Genomic DNA, 27,413 nt, shown 5'->3' with positions numbered 1-27,413 from the left:
CACAACATGGCCAAAAACACTTTATCAATTCTTTGTCAGACTCCGACAATTAAGATGAGGTCAGTGTCTCAGTTACAGTAAATCCTTTCATTTAAAAAGGCACATCATCTTTTTCAGCAATGTCCACTCGCAAGTATTTGGCGAATAATCCAAAACACAGCTATGGGACTACATGGGAGTACTTAAAGAAGAGCCCCAAAGGAAAAAAACTTTAACAGCAGCTCTCAAAAACAGATAAACTGTGTTGTTAGTCTTAGAGATGGACATCTAATATAGTCGCATTGAATTCTCCTATTGTTTTCCAAAGATGGTGTCTTAATATGCATCTGTTGTACATATCTCAGCTCAACTCCCGTGAATAAATGTAACTGTTCCAACAAATTATTCAGAAGCGCACATTTTGTTTGTCTTTCTGGTTTCATAACCAATAAAAAGCGTATTCATAAGCATGTTAATAAGCATGTTCAAATCTGGATCACTTTTCCAGCAGCACGTAAAAATCAAAACATCTATCCATCCATCCATTTTCTGAACCGCTTATCCTCATGAGGGTCGCGGGTGTGCCGGGGCCTATCCCAGCAGTAGGCGGGATACACCCTGAACTGGTAGCCAGCCAATCGCACACAGAACAAAACAATGAATAAATAAATGCAAAATTTGTCCTAAGGTTTACCTAAAGTAAAATAATTTGGAATCTCACTATTTTATTCAAGAAATATGCCTTTAAGGTTAATAATTTTATTGTTTTCTTAAAGGTAAGAGTAACTGTTTTTTTCTGTCGTACATATTATTAACAGAGGCTTACTTAATTCCACACTTTTGAAACGTAACATTTGCCTGTGGAGTTAAGAATGCAACAGTCCCTGGAATGAAATTGATAACTACTCGTGGGAAACAAAATTTATGAATGCAAAAACAGAGGTCAACCAGTGTATCGCAATGTTGTTGTTTTTTGTTTGTTTTTTAATATATATAAACTAATAAAGCTAACATTGCATTGTCATTCTACTCGAATATCACAAGCAACATTCAAAAGGAATGTCTCTTGAGATCTAGATGCGGTTAATGTTTTGTTATCAGCTTAAGGATCCAGATGTGAAATGGTCCTCTCTCTGTTCCAAACAAACACAGAAGCTAACCAGTACTGACAGTTTATGAGGAGGTTTCGTAGAAAATTGGCTAAAGGATGAATAAATGGATCAAATAAACATAACACAACTGGAACTTCCCTTCTCTCTTTGTTTCTCACATGCATGTGTAAGCTAAAATAGAAATCATTTTTCCACGATATGAAAGGAAAGAAGGTATCATTATGCAACAGGTGTTTAACTGGATTGGGAAAGGGTGGGAAAAGCAGTCTCTGCTTTACATTGTTTCTTCTACATTGATTTTTTTTTATTATTATTAGAGCAGATGTGTGGCAATTATTGTGGCCAAATACACAAAGCAGTGAGGGAAAAAATGATGTCATTATCTGACATTCGTGATTCTGTCCAAAAAGGTAGGAAAATACATTCTTCCATTATTGTGGTTGGACCCTTTGGCGCAAATGTTTAAATCCCCCACCACCTTTATCTGCTAAGGACTCACCTGGCAGGGCATGGTTGGATGTTGCAAGGCATCATTCCAGTAGTTGGCCTCGATCTAGGGTTACAGTATGATGTATTCACTTGCACTCGCATGTCTTTGTAACATGCTGCCTTGGTGTTCATTTGGCCTGTGTGAGGAATATGTTGCCATATTTATAATTAGAAGAACCATGAATGAGTACAAAATATACAGTACAAAAGGTCAATCACCCACTGAGTCCAAAAATACCTGCTTTTATTAAACATGCACCACAACAATAAATCTCCATTTTTATATAGTATATAGAGACAGTGTATAACGCTCATAAATAACAATAGAGCTATTCAAGAAATTCATAAATATGCGCTGCCACTCCAGCCACAGATCTGCCAGTACTGGAGTTGAATTGATTTAGCCTATAACCACCCTTGTTAGTTTTTAGAATGTAGCAAGGTCAACCCATAAAGGCCTGTTACACTGTTTAATAAAGAAAAGGCCCCAACTTTGTGGTCCACCATCAGGACACAAAGAGGTTGCGGTGGATATGATGAGCACGGGGAGGAACTTTAACCTGCAAGATCAATCGATACGAACTTACACTGCGGGGCTTTGTTCATATTCATCAAAGCCAGCAAGTGCAGTAATGCAACTTTGCACACTGACCTTCAACCTCAAATCATCAGGCTACCACAGTGATTAGCTGTGTCGGTGTGGCATGTTATTACAAGGCCACTGTGGAACAAAAGCCACTGGTCAGAGCCATACATCTGCATGCTTATTAGTGTTTGTGCATGTGTGTCTGTGTAAAAGAAACCACCGTGTCTCATCAAGGAGCAGCTAATGTTGTCTAAGTAATGACATGAACGGTGACTTCTTCAATTAACTTGCAAGGCCTTATTAGAGATCACAAAGGAGTGAGCCTTGTGAGTTTGTTCCTTCATCTACAAACTGTCCTTATTATGTTTGGGTTGGCACAAGTTACATGGATCCAATGACCGGTAGCTAGTCGTGTATATATTGGATAGCAAAAGGAGCAAAGACTTGTATATTAAGCACAGGCACTTGTTTATTTGGTATGAATGAGTGAAGAAATTGTGTGGCAGTTCGTCAAAAGTAATATTTTGACATATTTTGTCGAGGGCAGAGTGCAGACTTTGCAAATTTGAAATTCAGTTGATGGTGGTCCTATGTGGGCCCTAAGTAGCACTGATGAAAAATTGTGACCTGTTTTCATTATTTACGTTACCCACCCTTGTATTACAGTTTTGATGTTAGTGATGTAATAAGCAAGTAAATGTACCTCCGGCACACGATGCTGAGCACTTGGAGCGTATGATGGCCCATGTGTAATTGTGTTTGAATTGATTCCTTTCTTCATCAGTTTTCATCAGTGTGTATTCCCAATGTACACCTGGATTCAAACCTTGCAACAATATCTGAAAGAATGTAATTCATGGAAAGTGTGTATCAAAGTAAAACAAATGAGCACAGCAGCAAGAGGTGAAATTTGCTGCACCAAAACTCACACATAAAATATAAACCCATAGTTAGACCAATTCATTACCTCAATAACCAGAGTCATATTAGTTGGTCCAGCTGATATGAGGCTCTCTGGTCTGTTGTAAGATCTTTTGTATTCAAAAATGGCTCCCGCAATGGGATGTCTGCCTGGCCAGTCCACCTGCCAATGTCCATTCAAGTAATAACGCCTCTGGGTGTCCCTGATCGCCAAGTAGGAGCTTGATGTATTCAGTTCTTCAACACGAATAGAGCGAGCCCCAGCTGGAATGGTGATCACACCATAATACTCTGTGAGGAAACACAGTAAAAATAGTCAGAGTGGTACAGAAAATCAAGATTGACTATGTCAGTGCAAGGTTAAAGGCCATTCAAGGCAACAGCATTTGAAAATATACATAATGTATTATTAAATGTATGTTAATTAAAGAATTTTTAATAAACAAAAATAGTTGCCATTTTTAACATTTTCTTAAAAATGATTTAAAAAAGTACACATTTCAGTCTAAAATCAAGAACCAGTGCAGTGTTTTTTTTAATTTGTGAAGATTAAATAAAAAAATTGTCAGGACCATTTGATACAAAAATGACTTACGGTTAGAATGATGTTGCTTTGTGTACTGTCCTTTGTAGGTCTTACAGGTGGAGCTGTCTCCTTTACACACTCCGCAAACATCAAGCACAGCTGAAGACCCCAACACACGGTCACAGCCCACTCTCTGTTGAGAAAGAAGAAAAAAAAAAATCATCTGTCATTATACATTGACTTATTCAATGCAATTAAATCTACTGCAAAAAAGGAAAACTGTTTTGAGTGGCGGTCCCTTCCATTGTGGTATTCAAACACGACAAAACGCCAACATTTGAAACAATTTTGAAACAAGTCTTACTGTTTGACATAAGCCTGGAAATGATTACCTCACACAAGCCATCAATGCAAACATTAGAGCTGTCCTGTGAGCAAAGTGTTCCATCCTTGACTTTGCTGGCCAGGGCAAAGAAGAAGTCATAACCTTCAGCAAAGCAGTAAAGCTTGCATACGTCTTGATCTAGTAGGAGAGGATACATTCAACTTTTCACGACTATTTTCACACAACAAGCCATGCATCATGACATTGAAATTGCTCTTTTTTCCAAGAGAAAATTATCATCAACAATTTTTAATTTAATTTAGCTGGAATCACATCTCTCCCTTTAAATATTATCTTACCATCCACTTCTGTGTATGGTCTCCAAGTGTAGTGCCATCCTCTGAACTGTTTGCTGTTGAACTCAGCACATTGCAGTGCTCTGTAATCAATGGCATTTTGGGGGCAATCGTGGGTGTTGCACAGCTTGTACGACCGAGAAGAGCCTTCGCAGAACTTTCCTCCATAAGACGGTCTGTGACAGGAATCCAAACACAGATCATGAGCAATGCTCCAATAATTTAAAAGCGTCTGCCTCCTTCGGTTATATTAGCCCACTGTCAAGTATCTGTTTTCTTTACTTTCAGATTACCTTCTTATATTTCCTGATTTGGATCGCCACATTTCATCTCCTAAAAACATTTATCTGTCACCATTTTCTCACCCACTAAGCACCCGTTTGTCTTCTCTCCAACAGGACCTTCACCCCCTCCCCCTCGTTCTGTCCCCCGTCATTTGTCACAATGTCAGCAAGACCCGGTGAAGACGAGGCCTCAGCTTTTGATAGAAGGCTCCATGGCTGAGTAATTATGCAAATATTCCCAAGTGATTTATGAGCAGGTGATTGTGAACAGACATGCCATGAGACCTAAACAGTAGCAAATTGTATACCGTACAAGCAGACGGCAACCTTCAAATGATCTTAAAAAGCCACAGTGGAAACTATCCAAATTTGTTGGCTGTGCTTGTGAAGATTGCAGCTTTGTTTTTTTTTCGAGTCCCAAACCTTTCTGACACACATTGAGTGTCCTACTCTAGGGTGCACAGTACGAAACACAGTACGAAAGTGGTGCTTACCTACTACCAATCTCGCTATCACAGTACTACTAGTATGTTCCCATTTCATGTAATTTGTTTGACACGTCAAGATTTTAGTGATGCTCTTGTTGTGCATGTAATAAAGGTTGTGTTGCGTATTGTGTTTTCACTACCTGGGCTTATTGCACTGCCTATCCCGATAGGTGACACCGCTCTGGCAGGTTCGCGAGCAGACTGACCAAGCTGACCACTCTGACCACTGGCCGTGCTGGGGCCTCGGACCCTCATCACCGTGTTTCACACACTGACCTCTTCGACACCACTAGAGAAGACGATACGGCAAATGCATTACGAGGAAGCATTGTCACAGCATCATTCCTATACACATATTAAAAATAGTTCATAGTCTTGGAAGTATATATCAACAAAAGCAGAAAGGGGTGGTCAAAACTAGATTTAACTGATGTAAAAAAAGGTCACGGCACCATTTATAAAATGGAAAAAAGAAAATGTTGTGCTCCTTATTCACTGTCTCTACCAGCAGTTGAATTAACTCATAATACAAATGCGAAAATACAAGACAAGAGTTCCCATTAGATCTTATTTCTACTGATACTAATTCCTTGAAACCAGAGAGACTAGAAATTAAGTTTGGAAACTCTGCACTCATCAATCAAAGCATGCTTTATATTGTCTTTGTAGAATAAACATGCAACATTGAGTGCTACTTTGGGGGTCTTTTGTCTCTTAAATTGAAAACCCAGAACCCTGTTTTATTTCAACACTTGTCACAGATGCATTTAGTCTTGAGCTTAAAATGATCAAGTAGACAGGAGGTCAGGTCTCACTGAGGTTCACAATTACCACCACTCTCACATGCGATCCATCCAGCTAACCCCAGCACTGATAGTGGATTAGATGTCATGTGAATACTAGGTCAGTGACCAATAGATGTGCATAGAGGTTAAAAAAGGCATTAACTCATGAAGCAGTGACAGAACATATTTCAAAAGGGAGCATGACCTTGCTTCAAATCTCTGCAGGTAATGTTAGAACACAATCTGAAATTCAGACTTCTGTCACCGATACTCTTACAACTTTCACACACATATTAAAAACAATGTTAAGTCACCATATCAGGCCCACAGGCGGAGCCTTCTGCTGCCGGCATGAACTTTGTCTCACACTTCCTCCCAATGCGGTGGCACCAAAGAGCCTTACAGATATCCTGGAAGAAAAAGAAGGCATTTTTGTTGCTTTAGTTTCATTTCCAAATGTTAAAAGTATGGTGACTCGCAGCCTTAGTTTATAAGTCAATTTTACAGTGCAACAACTTTATTAGCGTCAGGACAAAGGGCAACAGGAAAAAAGCTGGCTGCGGGCATCAGGTGGGTTAAATACTCCGATCAAATCTATTTCACTTGCACTCTGAACATGTGGAAAGTGCCTCACAAGAAAAAGGATGAACAATGCTCAAAAAGTCCCCTCCCTGCCAGATACCCTAAACTAGTTCTTCACCTACTTTGAGGACTCCAACGACCAGTGCCCAACGACCCACACCACCACCCGATGTCACGTCCCAGAGCTTAGCCCCAGCTGACGTGAGAAGAACCCTGCAAAGAATTAACCCCCGCAAAGCTGCAGGTCCTGACACGATCCCTGCTCCATGTCACATACGATGAAGTCAGCTATTTATGTACAAGATAGCTGACGTAGCTGGCCGCTCATAAACACAAATCTGATCAGCGTTTAATTATATGAACGGTATCATGAAATAGGAAACTGACCATGAATTAGCCTGCTAATAAAACACTGGACTTGGTTTGGTGGAAGTCTGCACATGATTGAGGAGTGACATTTAAGTTATCTGATGAGGGTGTAATTCTTGAATGAAGAGGGGCGCTTTTGATGTGTTTTCATTTGAACAGACGAGTAGAAAACAAAAATTAAATCACGAGAACAATAGAGCACAACTGTCAAACTCAGTTCACATGATATACATACGTAACAGTTGGGATTCTCAGCAGTGGTCTGAAATCGTTCGATGGGAGCACTGTGTGGTTTCCCAGATCATGTTGCCAGAAAAACATAGCCTGCTATTTTTCAGCAATTCTATTTTCTTACTATCTGCACGTCTGTCTCAGTTTGACAAGGCAACACAGATGCTGACAGGCACCTTGGAGTCAGCCCCTTGCCATAAGGGAGCCACCCGGGAGTCCATCATAAGGTCTATTTGTCCAGCTGTTTAGCTTATTTAAGACTAGAAAATGTAAAAATGCAACAAATAGCGAATGGCAGTTCAACTCTGCTGAAGTATTCACTTGCAAGCATCTTACCAGCACTTGGGAGTACTCTTTACCCTTCCTTGTAATTACATGACAAATCCCCTTTGGGACCTTGGGCATCTTATTTCCTATCATACTATGTATAAATGTGTGGTAGTATGATCATTACATTTATTGAGTAATTATGTGATTAAAATAGAGGAAAGATACACCTTGAAGACATGGTATAGTATCTCATCTACCTTGCACGGTGTTTACTAAAGCCCACCATTTATGGGCTTCATAGTATAGAGAGAATTTTAAATTGCCTTCCAAAAATGGCAATACATGATCTCACAGAGCAATAAACTGCAGCTGAGAGGCTGATTCTTGTCGTGTTTTGTTTAATGAGTGACAAATATTGAGAAAGGCCAAGAGTTCAAGTGTTGCTTAGGGACTCAAGCACCTCAGTGCTACCAGGTGCATGTGCAGGGAAATTGCATTCAGGCACAACTGCAGATACAAAACCCAAAGAGAGCACAAATAGTTTGTTGGTGAAATAGGGCTTAGGGCGTTGCAATGTTTAGGTGTTTTGACAAGTATGTTCAGGAGGATGACATGTGTTTATGCAATGAGGAAGGAAGAACCTTGTTTCAATCTTTTTCAACATGTTGTACAAATTCTGTATGTTAAACCTCATTTAAGTAAGTTACAGTGAGATTTAACCCTTGGTAGGGAAAGGGTTGGAAATTAAAAATAATAACCTCAGAGGGATGATTATGACATTTACTTTAGTGGGAAAATAACACACGCTAATCTAAACCTCTCTCGTTTCCTGTTTTCAATTTGAAAAAACAGTTGTTAATAAAGTAAAATATTTTTAGTTCAGAGTTTATTGAATACACTTGCAAACGTTCAGCCTTATTATTAGCGTAGCGTTTTCATCCAGATGTTCATTTTTGTTTACATTATTTACAATGACACTCAAGCAGCTCATTCACACAATGGGCCACGTAATGAAGTACATCTGCAAAATCAAAAAGTCACTTCATCTAATTGAAAATAGATTAATAAAATACCCGACAGACTGTCAAACGGCAACCTCAGCAGTAAATTGACAATGGGAGAGCAACAAGAAGCGATTCCCACTGGCGACGAGCCAGTGTAAATTTTGTCATAGAGTCAGTGATTATTTTATGAGCAGCATTGCAAAATTCTTTGTTGTTTTGTGTGTGTTTGACTTTGTGTGTGCATGTGTGGATGTGCAAAAGTGACACCATGCATGTGCAAGACAAGTGCAAGCAAGCCTGAGATTCACAGTCAGTTTCACCCGTGCTTTCCTCCGTGCATTTCCCCCCCCCTCTGACCTCATTCCCTAAATCATAGTTTCAAGTCTTGAAATATAGCAGCACAACAGTTTAGCATTCATGCATATGAACAGTTTAGCATCCAAGTGGGATTTACTACAAAGAGTACTGTAGTTTACTGCTTTTTCTAATTAGGGTTGCTGGTGACATGAAGCTTATCCATCGGACATTGGGCAAGAGGTGGGATACACTCTGGACTGGTTACCAAACAGACTGACAGACAATTCAACTCTCACAGTAAAAATCGCGTACAAACCACTCCATCGAGGCAATGCCAAGATTGTATATGTATAAAAAAAAAGAACCCTAACCTTTTTAAAATCAAGGGTGCAGAGCTTGGCCTTCTCCCCAAACTGCCATTTGCACTGCGTGTCTGCATCATACAGCTCCCCTGGCAGCTTTTCGGGATAACGGTACTCCTCGACTCCACTTGGTTCATCTGATAGGCACAAAGCCTGCGCCGAGCTGGTGAAAAGTACAGGACGGCGGAATACATCAGAGTTCTTGTTCTTTCCATTTGGTATTTTACATTTAATAGTCACATGTCCACAAGACGTTGATGTGGTATTCTTCTCATAGTGAATAAACTGCCTTCTTCCCACCCACTGTGCTCCCCATAAGAATAAAATCCAAATCAATTTTTTTTTTACCCTTTCATGGTATGTTAGGTTGGCTAGTATAACAAATAAATTGCAAGGATTTTAGTGGGAAACTTTTGACACAGTCTACTTAGAGTTATTCCTGGTGAGAAAATACATAAACTGGGATGTCTCCTGATGAATGGAAGGACATCCTTATCTTTCTAGCCACATTACTCACGACTGATTGTTTGTATTGCTATGGAAACACAACATTCTAGCAAACCTCTTTTTAAATGTATTAGCACTCAATTTTAAGAGAAAAAGCTATGTCACCTGTAATCAGACAAGCGGGGGATTTCCAAAATTAAGTGATCTCAGTGTGGAAAATTTAAACACAGCAGTCTGGGGAATTCAGTTTAGAAGTAAGGTTCAAAAAGCAGAAAAAGACAAAATATTTAAACAGTTTCAATGCAAACATTGTAATATTTCTCAAGGCCACTATTTTTGTACTTTTGTATTTAATATCAGTACATTGCACATGTCTACATGTCATCAGATGAGCTAAAAGATAAGAATGCACCTTTATGAATGACAGAATTTTGGATGAGCTTAAAAGCTGCTGCCAACAAAAACATCTGTACGTTTCTTTAAGTAGACTGTCATGTAAGATGACTGTTAGTTGTGTGACTTAAAATGCTGAAGCAGACTTATTTTTTTAGTCATAGATGACTGACGATAAGAAGGGTTAGAGTGGAGGCTGACTTTCACAAAGCTTCTTTGAACTGACATTGCTGGAGCCATTCAGCATTACAGCAAACATGTACTTTGAAACCCTTTGAAAAAAGATCTGGGTTACTGCATACATTGCTCATAAAATGTCTAAAATTGGTTATAAACATATGTAAGTATGCATATAATTATGGACAAATTATGTGAAGCTTTGGATTTAATAATTAGTGGAGCCTTCTTCAGCAGCAATAATGCTACCTGTAGTTGCAGATCAGACCGACATTTTGGACCATCCTTGTTTACACAACTTCCCGTCAGCAATATTCTTGAGATGCCTGATGTGAATTGCTCTCTTGAGGTCATCCCTCAAGAGAATATTCTCAATCAGGTCGAGGTTAGGACTCTTAGGCTTGGCCTCTAAGAAAAGGCATGTTTTCTCCTGTTAAAGCTTTTCTGTTGGTAATTTACTTTAGTCCTTTGGGTTTCTTTCCTATTGCATCACTCATCCTATGTTAAATTTCAATTTGCAGACAGATGGTCCTAAATTCCTCTGCAAAACTTTGGTCAATGATAACAATCTGTCTCGGCCTTCAGAAGGTATAGCAGTCTCAAACCATGATGATAGTTCACAGCTAACATGAGGTTTTAATGGTGATTTGCGGTGCCAATTTATTTTCCCCCACATATCGCGTTGTGTGTTTTTTCCAAACAACTTGACGCTGGTCTGTCCACACAAGACTGCCAACATTGTTTTTTGTAAGAAAGCAGCAGCTTGTGTCCTCCATTGACATCCACTCCTGTTTGATGTTTTATGTAAATTTGTCAACAGAGACTTCTGAAAGTGTCTAGCCAACCCTAAAGATTTCTCTTAATCTCATTGAGCATTCTGCACTATGCTTTTGTAGTCATCTTTTCATAATAGGGTAGCTAGAGTGCTAAATTTTCTCCATTTATAGATAATTTTGACTGGAGTCCCGGAGAGGAGATAGATGTAATTCAAGTAAGTTCACAAGAAAGTGCAAGAAGTTGGCAAGAGCGATCACAGATCACCTCTGTGAAGTAGGAATTCGGATACTGCCTTACCTCCAATCCTTCATGTTAGTGTGTGTCCCCCACCCCATAGCTGTGTCATGACTAAGGTGGATGATTTTAAAAATATGTAATAAATATGATAATGAAAACATCTTCAACAAATTGATTTCTACAATAATTCAGATGGTTTGATGCACACTGCTGTCATTTATGATGCATTGTCTATGAAAATAAAGCCCCGTGTCTCCACAACTGTGAGTGGGAATATTTGCCAGTTCAGTAACCACATTGGTAAATTTAGTAGGAACACTGGCTCTGCAGCTGTCTGTTTCTCTCTCTCTCGCTCTCTCTCTTACTCTCTCTCTCTCTCTCTCTCTCTCTCTCTCTCTCTCTCTCTCTCTCTCTCTCTCTCTCTCTCTCTCTCTCTCTCTCTCTCTCTCTCTCTCTCTCTCTCTCTCTCACAGAAGAAACACACATGCACGCACGCACTCAAACACACGCACACACTCAATGCATACTTGCTTGCTTGGCTGAGCAGGCTGCATGCGTGAAAAAGTTACTGCACAAACATACAGCACACACACAACTTAGGTCTGTGTGGACACTCACTCATACTAAGTATGAATATTAGTTCCAATATCAGCTATATTTTTAACCCTCCGGTATATTATGAAAACGATTTCATAATTTATTTTGCAAATTTAAGAGCGGTTTACACTAACGTAATTGGAACATTTAATTCTCCTCTCCAGTATGTTGAATAATATTATTATTATTATTACGTCCGCCTCACAGTCAGGAGGGTGCGGGTTCGATTCCACCTCCGGCCCTCCCTGTGTGGAGTTTGCATGTTCTCCCCGGGCCCGCGTGGGTTTTCTCCGGGCACTCCGGTTTCCTCCCACATCACAAAAACATGCTTGGTAGGCCGATTGAAGACTCCAAATTGTCCCTAGGTGTGAGTGCGAGTGCGAATGGTTGTTTGTCTCCGTGTGCCCTGCGATCGGCTGGCGACCGGTTCAGGGTGTCCCCCGCCTACTGCCCGATGACGGCTGGGATAGGCTCCAGCACTCCCGCGACCCCCGTGGGGACTAAGCGGTTCAGAAAATGGATGGATGGATGGATATACATCTTTTACCCTTTTCTATAACAAATTGTCTCATGGTAACAATGTAATTTAATTTATGAATAGCTCAAATGACTGCTTTCTGTCTTTTCTTACTTGAGAAAACGGCTGAGGTACTGGCGGCTGCATGCAGACCATGAGAAGATACCGTTGTGACCAGCCAACGTGGGAGACATGATGTTGCCTTCTGACTTCTTACAAATGTTTCCTTCGCCATCATGGACCATTCCAAAACTGAAGAATGAAAACAAAATATATTTGTTTAGTAGAAAGAAACAATCATTGTCATTATGGCAAAGTTGGAAATCCTTACTTATGTCCAGATTCATGGGCAATGGTGAACGCCAATCCTAGACCTGTGTCCTCATTAATGGTGCAGCTCCGGTACTTGCTGCACATTCCACTTATAGGGGCAAAACCTGAAAATGGTGTGACAGTTTTATATTTCAACTCCAATTTGCAGCATCCTTTAATACTGTATGTTTTGTGAATGCTGAATAAACTCCTTGAGTATTATCAATGCTAACAAACTAGTCTAAAACAATTTAAATAGTAACACAAATAAATAGGCTTGATTTTGGTGACTGCCGCTGAGCATCTGTTTTGATTGCTGTCTTTTATTTCTGGAACAGAAGTCGCTGTGTAAATATACTGTAGATGTTTGTGTGCACCGTTAGGAATATAGTATCCTGCAATTAACTGTTTTCTTTTTTAACATAGTCATGAAGACACGCACACGCTCACTGAATTGTGTTTGTGTGTGTGTGTGCGTGTGTAGGTGTTTTTCTCACACTATGACGGACAATAAAGTAGTTGGATTGTAATTACATAAATGAAGCGGTTGTGTTAGATACCACTTACTCAACTCATTGTGTTACATTGCGTGTGTGTGTGTGTGTGTGTGTGTGTGTGTGTGTGTGTGTGTGTGTGTGTGGCAGCCACATATTCAATTTATAATACAGCAAAGAATGTGCTGTGGTCTAAGTAAAAACAACAATGACCCTAATAACTGTGAAACCATTGATTTACGAGAACAAATATGTTTTATTATGCAAAGGTCTGGCCTTAATTATATTTTTATGGGAGAGAAGTTCAGATAATTGTTTGTTGTCTGTGAGCCTATTTATTTTTTCACTGAATTAAAAAAAATGAAACATTTTTAACATCTGTTTCTATGTGTCACACCGTTTAACAAAGACAAAGAGCATCTTCCCAGAAAGAGGGGACTATAATGGATGAAAGCTTGTGGCTTAAAAAGCACAAAATAAATGAAAAGAGTTGACACAAAAAACAAATTGTCCTGATAGACTTTTAGTTGCACGCTATGATATGCAATCCATACAGCTCCCCTTTTTGTCCCAAATAAGTACCGTTATCATTTTTACTCACAGTTAGATGGATAGTTTTAAAAAGTACAATGACAGTGACAAAGATGTACCTAGCGTGTCACATGGTTCATTCTTCCACGAGCAGATGTCAAGTCCTGTCAGTAGAATGGCGTGGTCATGGCGCTGACCCTCCTGGCCTCCAAGAGTGGACTGCCACTGGCAGAAACTGTTGAGTGTATGGTCTGCGTGATGACTGATCACCAACCCATCCTGGGAGATAATGGGAGAGATGGGAACTAAACTCAGTCTTCATAAAGCCATGTAGAAAAAGATTTTGAATAGTAGAAATCATGACTGATTCAAAACGCATACCACACTTCAGTATGTATCTACTACCTACAGCAGCATGGCAAATCAATTTCCAAAGCTTATAAAAAAATCTTCCTGTCCATTTTCATTTGCCTTATTCTCACCTGCTCTTCATCAAGTAGCACAAGTCCCACTATAACGATATTGATGCTCCCTCCTATGGTACCATCTTTGAAGAGGCTCGACACCTAGACATAAGATATTATAAGCAGTGACTCTCGCACCTTGTGAATTGTCAGGTAGTAAAAGGTAGTCCAAACAAAAAAAAAGATACCCTTGGTGTCAAGACTTTCTCGGCATTATCCTGTGCAGGTGTTCCTAATGTTATGACATTCATGTTAAAGCTTGAATGGTCTCTTGATCTTGGGCCCTTGCTCACCCTTGCCATTTAATCAGGTTGAGTAAATACCACAGGTACTTGTCACTCTGCGTTTATCTAATCTTGAAATTCACATTCCTTCCTTATGGTGCTGATGTTTGGGGGTTTTCCTGTACTGACATATGTCTTGACTCAGGGCTGTGTTTTGTTACCAAATTTAAGTGAAAACTCTGAGGTCAAAGAGACAATCAAAACCACTTACTTAAAGTTGAGATCTCCCAAAACACATACCAGATTTTCAAATTCCAAAACAGCTACAGTAAATCAGTGAATGTTTTCATTTGATGATTTACACGTGTTATGAGACTAATAAAGGATTTCCTTATATTTTCAAAATGATTACAAAACATGTTTACATGTAATCATATTTTGTCTTACTCCACACCCAGAAATATAGAAGACACTAAGAAACATACACTACGGTTCAAAGGTTTGGGGTCACAAAATTGTTTGGGTGACCCCAAACGTTTGAACGGTAGTGTATATATTTATTTAGATAATTATTTATAGATTATTTATATAATTCTCCGTGTAAAAAATCTTATAATATATATGTATACTTATATTCATAGATTATATATAATCGTATACAAATATAAGATATAATTTGTAATATTTAATTCATAATATTTTATTATAGTAATATTTACTATATGGCTAACAAATGGTGGTGGAGGAGCTTAGAGCTTTGATTTTCTATGTCAGAATTTTAGATACCTATGGGAATTAGTGTGGTCAGGGTCAGTATTTTGTGTGAGTGTGTTTGAAATTTTATACTGCATTTAAGTGACATGGTTTGCGCGTCAGCCTCACAGTTAGGCAGGCGGGTGCGGGTTTGATTCCACCTCCGGCCCTGTGTGGAGTTTGCATGTTCTCCCCGTGCCCGTGTGGGTTTTCTCCGGGCACTCTGGTTTCCTCCCACGTCCCCAAAACATGCTTGGTAGGCCGATTGAGTACTCCAAATTGGCCCTAGGTGTGAGTGTGGATGGTTGTTAGTTTCTGTGTGCCGTGCGATTGGCTGGCAACCGGTTCAGGGTGTCCCACGCCTACTGCCGGGATAGGCTCCAGCACGCCCGCGACCCCCGTAGTGACAAACGGTATAGAAAATGGATGGAAGGCTGGATTGACTTGACCGAGTTTCGACATGGGAGCCATGTTTTGAAAATAGAAGGATTATCTTTGGATTTGTCAGTCTGTCATTAAGAAACAAAATGAGCATGACAGAATTTTCTTTCAGATCATCTGAGAGTGACAAGGGAACACTGAGCTGTGCAGCCATGAGGTCATTGCAATATCAGTGTCATGTTTTCAGATGGGTTCTCTGATAAATAAGAATGGCAGTCACTTAACCCCAAATTAAAGACAGAGTAAGGTTTGAAAGGTGTCACTGAGCCAAACACAAGTAAGCATCAGACTTTTTGCTCATCTATTTTTGCACGTATAAACTGTAAGTATGCATGCATGTGTGGATGTATATGGGTGGTTCTCAGAAATTGTGGTCCAGAAGCGGGAGATAAACTTGCTCGAAACCAGATTAACCATTTATACATGCTCTGAATCAAACCTTCCCGCAGTGTGCTCTGAAGATGTAATGATAGTTCACTTACCCCTTTGTTTGCAAGAGATTGAGAATGTCGTGGTCTACTCCAATGTGTCATATTGGTTCCTGTGCACCAAGCAATGAGCAGTCACGTTAAAAAAAATATATAATCTAATTAATTATTTTTACATTTGAACAGCTTCACTATCTTCAGATAAAGGACAACTGGTACAAATGACCAATTGTATGTTGAAAATGAACTCTGAATGATAAATAATGACTTTCATTAACGCAGCATTAATTATGAGGCACGGAAGACGCCAACAAATTATCAGCATTCACTTTGCAAAATACTTCATGTCTGTACCTAAACTGTGCACCGCTCTGCTGACTCACACGCAAGAATACATTATAGAATTAGGATGTGCAACTAGCATGAAAAAAATTATCGATCTATTTTATTTAACATTTGTAGCCAATAAAATGGACCCCATGATAGACACGAATCTTACTCGATCATTGTAGGATAGAAAAATGATTATTTAAACATGTAAAATTGTATTTTGAAGCAAACAAATTGAATTTACTAAAGTCGCTTTGCTGGAAGTATACAGTAAATCGAGGGAGTAGATTATGAGTGCTACCCTGTGGTAGGAAGTGTGTTTTTATGTCACAAAGAGGAAGCGGCCAGGACTGCCATTTTTCCTCATTTAAAATACATTCACACACAATCGACAACACAAATCTCAGTCAAGTTTTTTTTTGTTTTGTTTTTATTTGCAGTATATCTGCAATATGTTAAGCAGTGAAATTTGATGACTGATTGTAAAGGGATGAAAACAGTACCTCTCAAAGTGAGTCGGCGTTTGACAATCATAATGAACCACACTTTCTGAGAACCACCCATAAATATATGTTAAAGTGGAGATTGACACAAGGGACAGTTAGTTGGGGTTGTGACAGTAAATACGGGGCTGGCAGTGTTTGCCCTGTGCCAGAAATGTCTAGCTACGGCCCTGGGATGAACCAGCGTTGATGTCACCAGCAGCCTGACACCAGCTCAGTGGCCTAGTGGTAGAGTGTCCTCCCTGAGACTGGAAGGTTGTGGGTTCAAACCCCGGCCAGGTCATACCAAAGACTATAAAAATGGGACCCATTGCTTCCACATATTGTCACACCCCAACTCTATAAATTATACTACATACACTATTAGTATATTATTATATTTCTAGTTTTTAAGATGTTAGTAAAGCGATGTGGATATTGCAAGTAATATTGAATCAGTGTGTGATGCAACTGTAAAACAAAGACTCTTCTCACCATATTGAGCACGGTTAGGACATACGTAGTAATGTTCTCATGGCCGTGGTTGTCCATCATCTTTTTGTCTACGACCACCAGAGTCTCGACATTGAGGTTTCGATTATTTTGGTTCTTTACGATAATTGCCCTCTTGTTCCTGGGAACAAACTTGTACTCATCTGGAAGCAGGGAGAGATGCTCTGTCGGAGGTTTTGGCATGTCTGGGGATGGGGACAAATATTAGGACAATACAAAAAAGTCACTGGCAAATGAAAGCAATTGGAACTTCATCTTTAACCAAAATAAAGTGCATGGGTACGCGTCAATTAAAATAGGGCCGTTAATCTGGAACCAATCACCCCATTTCATTTTTTTAGATTAGCCTAATCCCTAAAATTTCTCCGTTAATAACAGTTATTTTATTATCAATTTACACTTTCTGGATTGAATGTTTGCTTATGTAGTTGTAAGCAGGTTATCCGCCAATGACGATTTGTGACTAAAACATAGCACAGGTGTTCAATGATGTTATCCTCCGAGAATGAAAACACTGTGTGTTTTCACTCAGGGAAGACAGCTGGAGCTCTGCAGGTTAATGGTGTTGGTACCAGTTCAGACCTCTAGTTAATGTTAAATTATCTTAAAGTCAAGCCCAAGCATTTACTGTGGTGTAAAGTGAATATTCAACCAAACGTACAGTGAAGATTTCCCATAACCTTTCTCAAGTCATGACAAACTAAGTCTAAATGGAAATGTCTTTTTTTTTTCCCTTTCTCCCACATTCCAAAACCATGCATGTCAGGTTAAGTGAGACTAAAAAAATGTTCATAGATGTGTATAGTACTTGTATGCATAATTGTATGTGCACATGGATGCCTATCTGTGACTTGTGATTGACTGGCAGTCAGGCCAAGGCGTACCCCACATCTCGACCAATGACAACTGGAATAGGAGATTACTCAAATCTAATGAGAAAAAGCAGTATAGAAAATGCATGGGTGGAAGTTTAAGAACTCCTTGTGAATCTCACTTCATTTTGCATTTCTGCATATTCCTGGCATCAATAACAGAGTACTTTTTTGGATACTTTACAATAGAATGAGAAGTTTCCCTTACATACATTTCTTCCGTCTTCCACAGAAGTGTTGCCTCTGCTTCTCTTTGTATGTGTAGTCATCCTCTTGCCGATGATTGCTGTGGAAGTTTTCTCTGCTGTGATGCTCCTGCTGGTCACCATGTCTGTTACTGTTGCTGGAATAATCACTTTGTTTCTGATCCTGGTCCTGTTCATCAGTCTTTAATTGGGTTTGGCGTCCCGTGGCATAATTCCTGTTTGATTTACGAGGGACTGAATCTGGTGATCTCTTCTGAACCACCCGAGAGCGATGAGCTTTCTCCCTGTCACTCTTGTAGAGAATGTGTGGCTGGTGATGGGAAGGTGCTGTGAAGTTCTCTTTTTGAGCAAAGTGGCGGGGCATCGGCCTCAAGAAGTAGTCTGCATCCTGAGTGCGAATCAAACCTGACTGGAGGACAAGATGCAAAGCCCAGTTATCCTATTTTTTCAAGCATAAGTGTATATGGAAATATGACAAGCAAATCACTTTATATTTTATATAGTTATATTGTCCAACATTTCCAGCAAGACATGGAAAGTAGCCTAAAGGGGTGCAGTTATACTCCACATAGACATACAAACCTTCCCCTTCTCCTCTAACCTTTCTATTTGTCTCTCTTGGCAATTAGTCAAGATTCAACTTGGCCCACCTTAATTACTGGCTGTGTTTCTTCATGTTCAACATCTGTTGAAAATCTATATCAGGCTGTCAGATAAAAAGAAAATTAAGTGACGATGACTGGTTCATATCGCTATTATACATCTTGAGTTGAGTGACTTGACAACTTCAAATAACCTCTGACTAATGCGTAGTTTAAAGTCAAAATGATGAAATCATTAAATATTCTCTATCATGTTTGTTTTTGGGGTCGACCTAGATGACTTGCAATTGGTAGGAAGAAGACAGAGGTCTCTCCAAATGAATGCTTACACATGTTTCTTATCACACCAATCTGTGGGTGAAGAGTGGAAATCTTTTGAACGCTTTAATGGGCTTCCATAGTAGCAGCAGGGTGGTTGTTAGCTAATCTACAGTGTATATGGATAGTTTATACCTTATGTGCATGTTGCGGGTCAGCAGAAACTTGAGTATGCATAGTATGCATGTTACTATGTGTGGATACATACGACATGTGTTTGTAGGTGTCCCCCGCCAGTTATGCCAGCACATACCCACTGTATATTTGGACAGTGACGCTTCTCATTAAATAAGTATTTACTGACTCTCAGCGTCTGGCTGTGGCTGGTCAAAAATAATGGTCTAATAATACGGCGAGCACAGTTGTCTAGAGTTTCCTGCTGACAGTTTACAATACTTTATATTACCATTGACATGAGCAGTATGTCATTAGTCTCAAACAGATCATTGCCCATTTCGCATTAAAACAGCAATTTACGAAACAAGAAAAGGACCATCCATCAACAATGCGCAATACAAATGAAAATTGTTTACGGGTGTTTTTATGACAGATAATAATCACAATAAGCAGTGTGTCTCAGAAAAACAAACATATTAACAGTTATGTTTACACCCAGTACTATGATTTAGAGCCCAGCACTTATCTGTTAGGGCCTGTAAAATGACAAAACACATCAATTGTGTGTCAATTGAGCCAAATTGTCGCTATATTTAGTAACTGTTCTGATTACACTAGTGGCTATTTTTTTAAGTGACCAGCAACAAATCTAACAACTTTTGACTTCAGGCCTTCTTCATTTATGCCAACATATGATTAAGTTATTCTTTTGGGATGGAAAAAACAACCACTTAAAAATAGTTTGCACCCCACATTCCAAAAACCAATAACATTGATCAATTTGAACATTAAATATCTCATCTTTGTCTATCTGCATCCACTACTACCACATTCTTATATCCAAAGATTTGGTCACTCTACTGAGTACCTTAAATAGCAAAGTCATCAGATTACACACTGTACTCCACAAGGTGCGAATAGCAGTCATAAAATGCCTGAAACACTACTTGGGACGGCACAAACAGCTGTCTTCTATGGAGTCAGACGCATCCAGACAAGCCGCAACAGGAAACGTTGGGAGTGTTGCTGAAAACGGAACTAAGAAAGGGAAGTGTTCAGTATATGGAAAAATGCACCTGACCACGTGTGGAGTCCCCTTTCCTCCTGGCATAAAGCCCCAAAACAATTTGGAACTACGATTTGTTAGGGGAAATACTGCAGTTGTTGCCAGGCTACATATTTTTACTAATCAGTGAGCACAATAAAATACAGTGGTCCACTGCAATACAGTTGACAGAAATGCCCCTTCCAATCAATGCTAAAACAACAAATTTATGTGGATCTTTTATTTTAATAGTGTTTGTCAACACGAGGCTCAATACAGCCATAGGATTCATGCTAGTGTCGGAGCAGACCAAACCTCAGTCATCTGCTGGCTTACCATAAAAAACACACACATTTGAAGACATTGGAACCGAGGAACACATTTTCCAATTGACTTACAAGTCATCTTGTAGGAACGCTTGATTAGCTTTCCTTGATAGGAAAAGTGACTACGGCACTTTTTCAAAGCTGCATCACATCCAAGGCGCATCAGTCATTCTAAATATTCTTGGAAATCCCAGAGGTAGTACGAATGCGTATCATTCTGTCATCGCTATCACTGCAAGCCCTAAAGCAAGTAACGAGCCTTTTACAAGAGGAAAGCACAGGTACCTCTAAAAGCTTTTTCACAAAATCATGTTGTGCCATAGAGGTCAGATTAGTATCAAAATGTGGCAAGTATTTCAATGACTTTTATGCATGTTTTGAGAAGAATGCCTATTCAATAAAAAATGCCATTTGTGATTAGTATTGCTAAGTAAGCCACATAAAATGTTATTGTCATCCTGCAAGTGTTAACAGATGAGTTAACACTTGCTCACATTATAATCAAGGCAAGATGGACGATATGTGAAGATTGTACAGGCCAACCTACCACAGTCTTATATATATGTATATATACGTATATATATATATACATACGTATATCCGTGGAGGCCCCAGCGGACCTCCAGCTGGAGGTCAGGGGGGCTTCCATGGCACACAGCCATGGCCAAACAGAGTTCCAGGAGGACGGCTACGAACCATCCAAGCCACGCTAGTTCCCGGGCCGGACTCCAGGGGTGGCTTTTAAAAAGTCTACTCGCCCTCCTGGAGCTCTGGCCGGGCGTCTGCCACCGGCACTATTTCCTGTCTTCTATCTATCCCTGACTTTCTTCTTCAAATATGTTTTTTTTGTTTTTTTCTTTTGGGGTGGAGGGGACAGTCCCATAAAAGAAAGAATAATGTCGTACGAAGCAGACACATAAAATCATTACTTTATGGACTCCTCTTCCACGTCAGTTGCCGCACATTTTTCCCATGATTGGCAGGCAACCATTCGATCTGGTTGGCTTTTATTGCAACCATCATTCACTTTTAACGATGAGAATTTTTATGATTGGAAACTTCACTTAAAGATGATCAACTCTCTACGTGGGTGCCCAGGGCACAATGACTTTCCAAAGTAACACCTTGTAAAAATATGTTTCCATACTTCAAAATGTCTCTTGGGGATACCAATGACCAATCTCATCTATTTTATTCGATGTATTTAAAGTCACCTTACTTTTCCATCAGTGTGCCGGTGTAAGCTATACCCTGACGGACAATAACCAGTCTGTGAATTAGTAGTTTCCGGGTCATTTCAACACAGTCTTGAGAAAAAAAAAAAGGAGATGACATTGTCACCAGTCAGCCCGAGCACGAAAACTACATTTACACAGTGCTCGCCTTTGACTGGATCTTTTTTATTCTGTAATCCTGCCACACACAAAGAAGCATCCCAAGGGTGCCTTTCTTTGTGGTTTAAGAGCGAAGGTCTCAGACAAACAATTCCAACTACTAAATACCCGTATGGAATCGACTGAAAGTAATTGAAAATAAATCAGGAACAAGCAAAAGTATATCCTGTTTTTACTTGCTCACACAGCCTTGAAATAATTGGAATGACATGTCCTGCTTTGTACTTGAACTTGAACGTAGAGAAGAAAACAACGTTGAATTGATCTGCCTACTGTGAATGTCAGTTCAACACTGAGCGGATTACATTGTATTAATGTAGTCCTTTGTTCTCGTGAATGCTAAGAGGACTAGCATAGCAATTTACAGTCTTATGGTGGAGCTGCTTGACTTAAGCTCAATTATTGTCATTCCCTATTTAGTTTTATGTTGCAAATAGGACCACCAAGAAAAAAAATGAAATCCCGCCAACTGTCGACACTGAACAAATGAAACAAGGATTTGTCATTGTCACAAATTACAATGGGTCCACCAATGTATCAGCTGAACACGCGCACACACACACGCACACACACACACACATAGACCTAATTTATCGACTGCTCCCGTCTCATTCATACCCTTTCGTAATCTGACTCCAGGCATGTTCAGACTCACCATCCCCATGCATGTGGACAGCGCCACTGACGAGTTGACCTTTAGCCTCAGTGACCCCTGGTAAAAGCAGAGGTGGTCTTGCTGGTAATCCCTCAGGCTTTTGGTGCCGTTCTTTCCCAAGACCTGGATGGTGAAGCCAGGTGCAATCAGGGTGTCGGAAGCCTCCTGCAGCTCCATGTGGAAGTCCTGCCCCAAGCCGCTCACCCGGAAGTGAGTTGTTTCACTGCTGCCATTAGTGTTTGAGGTGGACGCATCTGGAGATGCAGATCTTCGTCGTCTGCGCTGATGGTGGGCAATCTTATGGGAAATGTACGCACCTTGGTGGTTGACCTCGTACGGAGATACAATCTCATATTCTGGTCAGGATGGGAAAATGAATGAAAATGAGTATGCCATCAGAAATGCTGAATTGTTTGAGTCAAGAAACTCTGGGAATATGTGATGGAAAGGGAAATGTTGAAATGTTATCAATTAGACTGCATGCAAAGATAGGCAATTTGAATTTGGCATTCATATGAAACATTAGAAATAAATGACAAAAAGTAACCCAATGACAATGTCAGTTGAAAACCACGTCAATTATTACAATATGTCAACACTGCACTCAGGGTTGTGTTCGCTCATTCACATCTTGACTTGTATATTTGAGTTTGACTAATTATGGCCCAGTGATCTGAGCCTCTTCTCTGCTTTTTTGCAATACTTGTGTGACTTAGCAACTTAGTCCATGTGTTGGTCCAGGTTGCCATTTGTTTAATACTTCTCGGTTATATTTTATGTTTTCACCTTATTTGGTAGTCATAGACAGCCAATCATGTTAACTTTTTTTTTGCATAAACAGCACATCATTCAGTTTACGCTCTGTGTTTAGCAGTTTAAAAAAACGATTCTTCCTTGTATTTATATTCTTACAATACATTTTATACTTGTCCTAGTTTTACTGGAATGTTTCAAAACAAGAAAGGGTTTCAAGAAAAACAATTTGCAACCAAGCCACTTTAGCGGCGAGTGACTCAAGTTTTACTATTGCTTTTTTTTTTTTAAACCTTTGCTGAGGTCAAGTAACTGCAGGTCACAAAGGCAGATGGTCATAGAGGCCTCATAGGCCAGCTACTTTACTAATGGCCCATGGTAATTGAACCAAACATGTTAACCTTTTGGACCACAACACAATGACTTTCCCATATTGTTCCCTTCGTCTCCACATTTCTTAGCTCTATGTTGAACAGTTATTAACCAGCCTCATTTTTAGGTGCTTCCATGCAAATGTCTGTGATGGTGAAAGTGGATGCTTGGTTCTAGAAGCTAATAAAATGTACTTGATGAACTTTGAGTCTGCAAGAAACCAGCAAGCAAACATATTCAATTTCACTGTTGACTTTGTTATAGCGGTACACTTGTATGATGGTACAACTGTCATGCCAAAGGAAAGTGATACACAGTAGAATTATTAGCTAATAGCCATCATAAATAGATAAACCTTGCGGTCAACAAAAGCCAGTCTCACTTACCAATTATTATGACCTGTTTTAAGATACCCAAATATCCATTAAATATAGCACATAGATCTTAACATAGACAGTGTCAGACAGTGTGTCATCAGTATCACGTATCGGTGGTTTGAAGCTGTGATGCATTTTGATGCTGACATGGAGCACATTTTCTCAACATGACTTATGCTTATTAATGGGTGCAGTTGTTTCAAACAACATGCACTATTACTGCTGTTTTTTAGCATGGGTGGTCATAATGTGGAGCCCATCTCTCGGCCTTGAAGTTTTTATTTAGCTGTGTGATCTTACCACAAAGACCCCAAAGGAGCCCTCAAATCCTTCAAGTCTGAAGAGTCTACTTTGCAGACATGAAGGCACTTAGACGAAATGCAAAACATGTCTAACTATCTTCATTTACCTTCCCCCAACACACACACACACATTTAGGTCCACTCCTGTTTGTCCCCCACACCCCTTGACTCAAAAACCATCTGCAGCGACCCATGTCTGACAGTATACAAACAAAGAGTCCACGGGAACTGAGCACACAAGCACACATATCTTGTCTGATGGAACGTGACGAGATGCAATGGTTAGTTTGTTGGTTTAGTGGCTCCTGAGTGCCATTAGTAGACAAACTTATATGAGGTCTGACCGGTGAGTACCTTGGTAGTTTTGACATCGGACCTCCTTTCCAACCCATTTTCGCAACCTTCTATGCCAGGGGTCACCAAACTACGGCCCGCGGGCCGGATACGGCCCGCGGGACCGTTTAATCCGGCCCGCCAACCCTGAACAAATTGTATTATTAAACTTTTTTTTTTTTTTTTTTTTGCTCATTTTGCCTGCAATGACTGCGTTTGCCCAGTAGATGGGGAAGCGCTCGCCTGCGCATTTACTACCGGAAGCCGTGTCAGAAAGCTCGGTGCACACTCACAAGTGCGTGTACGGACATGGCGCACTCGCGCTCTATTTGTATCAGTCCCGAATTTAGAGCGTGGGCTGTGACGACAGCATTCTTGTAATTTGCGCGCTGAGCTTTCAGATGCAGTTTTGCGCTAAAGCCACCCACAAACCTTCCCCTGGAATCCTTCCGTTAAAATGTCGCCCAAGTAAAGCAGGGTGAACACAGTGACGAGCGTTTAAAAGAGTTGCCAATTTGGCTCGACGTACGCGACGTGACGTTCAGCCACATGAACGTCAACATCTACCCGTCACAGATCGAGGTAAACGGACAAACACCTCGGATCTCGCCTAAGAATTGCCACAACAAATTTTACTCCAGACTATGACGCACTATCAAACTTTAACAAAAAAGACAGCAGTGTCTACAAGCCTACTGGAACCTACAAAAGGATTATAAGGAAGGAACACAAGAACTTTAAGAGACTGCTCATATGTGTCAGAGAGGTTCTGCTCTGACAACTGAGCTGAACTTTTATCTGTTAAGATTGTTCATGGCACAACAGAAAGTTAATGTTCCATGGTTTTTTTTCTATGAAGAACCCAGAGAGAGTTATTTAGTTATTTATTTCCTGTTTTTTCTGTGAAGAACTCAGAGAGGGTTTAGTTATTATTTATTTCATTAATAGTGTTATTATTTGTTTCCTGACTTTTTTTCTGTAAAGAACCTGGAAAGGGTTATTAAATAACCGTTATTTGGTTATGTGTGGCTTTCTGGAAAACAATATTTTTTTTAAGCTCCCCTACGATCGTCACACTTTTTCTGTTACAAACTGCCACCGGCCCGCCATCAGAGAAGGGAAAGGTTATGTGGCCCTCACAGGAAAAAGTTTGGGGACCCCTGTTCTATGCACTACCCAAAAGATCTCTGAATAACATCATGCAAGAGAACTACTAATAGTCAGAGCCCATATTAACACACAATGAGTTGAATTTTGGAGGGTTTATTTGTCACATTGTCCGCTTATCATGCCAATTGGGAAACATAACAAAAATCTAATAATCCACATGGTTGCGTGGCCAAAACAGTTGCTGATGCAGCAAACCACATCGATTTGCAGTGGAAAAACATAAAACAGATGAACCTCTCTCAATAAGCAGTTGCTCTGTCTTCAGAAATGACATTGGCACAATTGTTTGTCATTGGATCACAATACTATTCTCTTAAAGGAATCTAAAAATTTGATGGAGAACCTAACTATTTGATGACTGTGCATTCTCAGTGGTGATGTATAATAAACCGGGCACGATGCCCCGCAGCGGTGAGGAGAGGCACTTCTTTAAAAGTATGAGCGCAGGCATGAGTAAACCAGGAAATATATGCAAAAAGACAATCACTCAGTCAAAATTATAATTCTTCTCAAAATACCTGTGTGCTGAGGTAAACCAAGAGATCGAAGTAGATCCGATGAGCCGGTTGACTCAATACTTGCAGCACCATAATTTAAAAGAACGCCCTGCAAAAAGAACGTAACGAATCTGTAGAAGGTAAATGTGAGACACAACAATCCCAATAAGTCACGTCAGGCGCGTTAATTGACAGCTTCCTGCAATTGCACAGTGCATTTGCACGCATCCTGAGCGATCGCACCCGCAACTTACTTGACCTAATGCGAGACTGCAAGCAAAATGGAAAAATAACATCGTCCACAAGTGACGCATCCTTTCAGCGCAGGTCAGTAACAAAGCCGCCGTGTCTCCAGGTGCCAGGTACGCTTCTCCCAGTAACTGAAGTACTGATGAATGGATCATTGCCTACTTTAATGTGCAGAGTAGAGAGTCCTTTTCAGAGCCACTTTGCGCCCCCCCCCTCATCTCTCGCTCTCTCGCTCTCTCTCTTTCTCTCTTGCGAATGGATGCACAAGAAATAGTAAGCGCATATCACAATGTTATCGTCAGAACATCACGGGGTGATGACACTTGAAATCCCCTCAGTATTGTTTGTCATATGATTCACACTGTTGGTTTCTTAAAAAGAAACATAGATCCAGAAGTTCAACATACTCAATCAAAGCATGATCAAGTCAGAGTAAAATGCAAGATTTTGCCGATCATAATTGATTTACCTTTAATCCCCTGCACTGATTGTCACGACACTGTTTCGCATACTATAATTGGTTTCTAATTTTTTCAAATTGTATCTAAAACCCATAATGACACACAAATATCTACTAAATTTTGCACAATTCTAAAAACTCCATGCATTTATTTTCATAAAATCATGAGTATGACTTGTATAGGAAACAATGACTTCTCAGCCATGCTCATTGCTTTTAATTGTGTGCAAACATTGAATTGCATTAACACCGGCTGACTGACACTAAAAATATGCATTTACT

The 27,413-nt window shown here is 40.0% G+C and overlaps 1 protein-coding gene across 2 annotated transcripts in view; it reads right to left on the bottom strand.

The window, feature by feature from the left end:
- LOC133161163 (A disintegrin and metalloproteinase with thrombospondin motifs 16) overlaps positions 1-26,935 on the bottom strand; it is a 32,489-nt gene extending 5,554 nt beyond the window's left edge. The window contains exons 1-18 of one of the 2 annotated variants that reach the window (XM_061289434.1): positions 26,677-26,935; positions 26,444-26,531; positions 22,619-22,974; positions 18,168-18,570; positions 17,066-17,268; positions 13,931-14,014; positions 13,568-13,727; positions 12,443-12,548; positions 12,226-12,363; positions 8,976-9,129; positions 6,166-6,261; positions 5,207-5,355; positions 4,298-4,470; positions 4,006-4,136; positions 3,683-3,806; positions 3,134-3,378; positions 2,870-3,005; positions 1,591-1,717 (exon numbers count right to left, since the gene is read on the bottom strand). In XM_061289434.1, the coding sequence (XP_061145418.1) occupies positions 1,591-1,717; positions 2,870-3,005; positions 3,134-3,378; positions 3,683-3,806; positions 4,006-4,136; positions 4,298-4,470; positions 5,207-5,355; positions 6,166-6,261; positions 8,976-9,129; positions 12,226-12,363; positions 12,443-12,548; positions 13,568-13,727; positions 13,931-14,014; positions 17,066-17,268; positions 18,168-18,570; positions 22,619-22,974; positions 26,444-26,531; positions 26,677-26,826 (3,023 nt within the window). In that variant the 5' untranslated portion in view covers positions 26,827-26,935. The remainder of the gene's footprint in view (positions 1-1,590; positions 1,718-2,869; positions 3,006-3,133; positions 3,379-3,682; positions 3,807-4,005; positions 4,137-4,297; positions 4,471-5,206; positions 5,356-6,165; positions 6,262-8,975; positions 9,130-12,225; positions 12,364-12,442; positions 12,549-13,567; positions 13,728-13,930; positions 14,015-17,065; positions 17,269-18,167; positions 18,571-22,618; positions 22,975-26,443; positions 26,532-26,676) is intronic. The other variant, XM_061289435.1, reaches the window with a different exon arrangement.
- Positions 26,936-27,413: the final 478 nt, after the last annotated feature.

The sequence above is a fragment of the Syngnathus typhle genome, linkage group LG10 (genome assembly GCF_033458585.1).
Source record: "Syngnathus typhle isolate RoL2023-S1 ecotype Sweden linkage group LG10, RoL_Styp_1.0, whole genome shotgun sequence".
In the NCBI taxonomy this organism is placed as follows: Eukaryota; Metazoa; Chordata; class Actinopteri; order Syngnathiformes; family Syngnathidae; genus Syngnathus; species Syngnathus typhle.
Note: the sequence above shows the minus strand (reverse complement) of the source record. Positions and strands in the feature narration are given on the sequence as shown.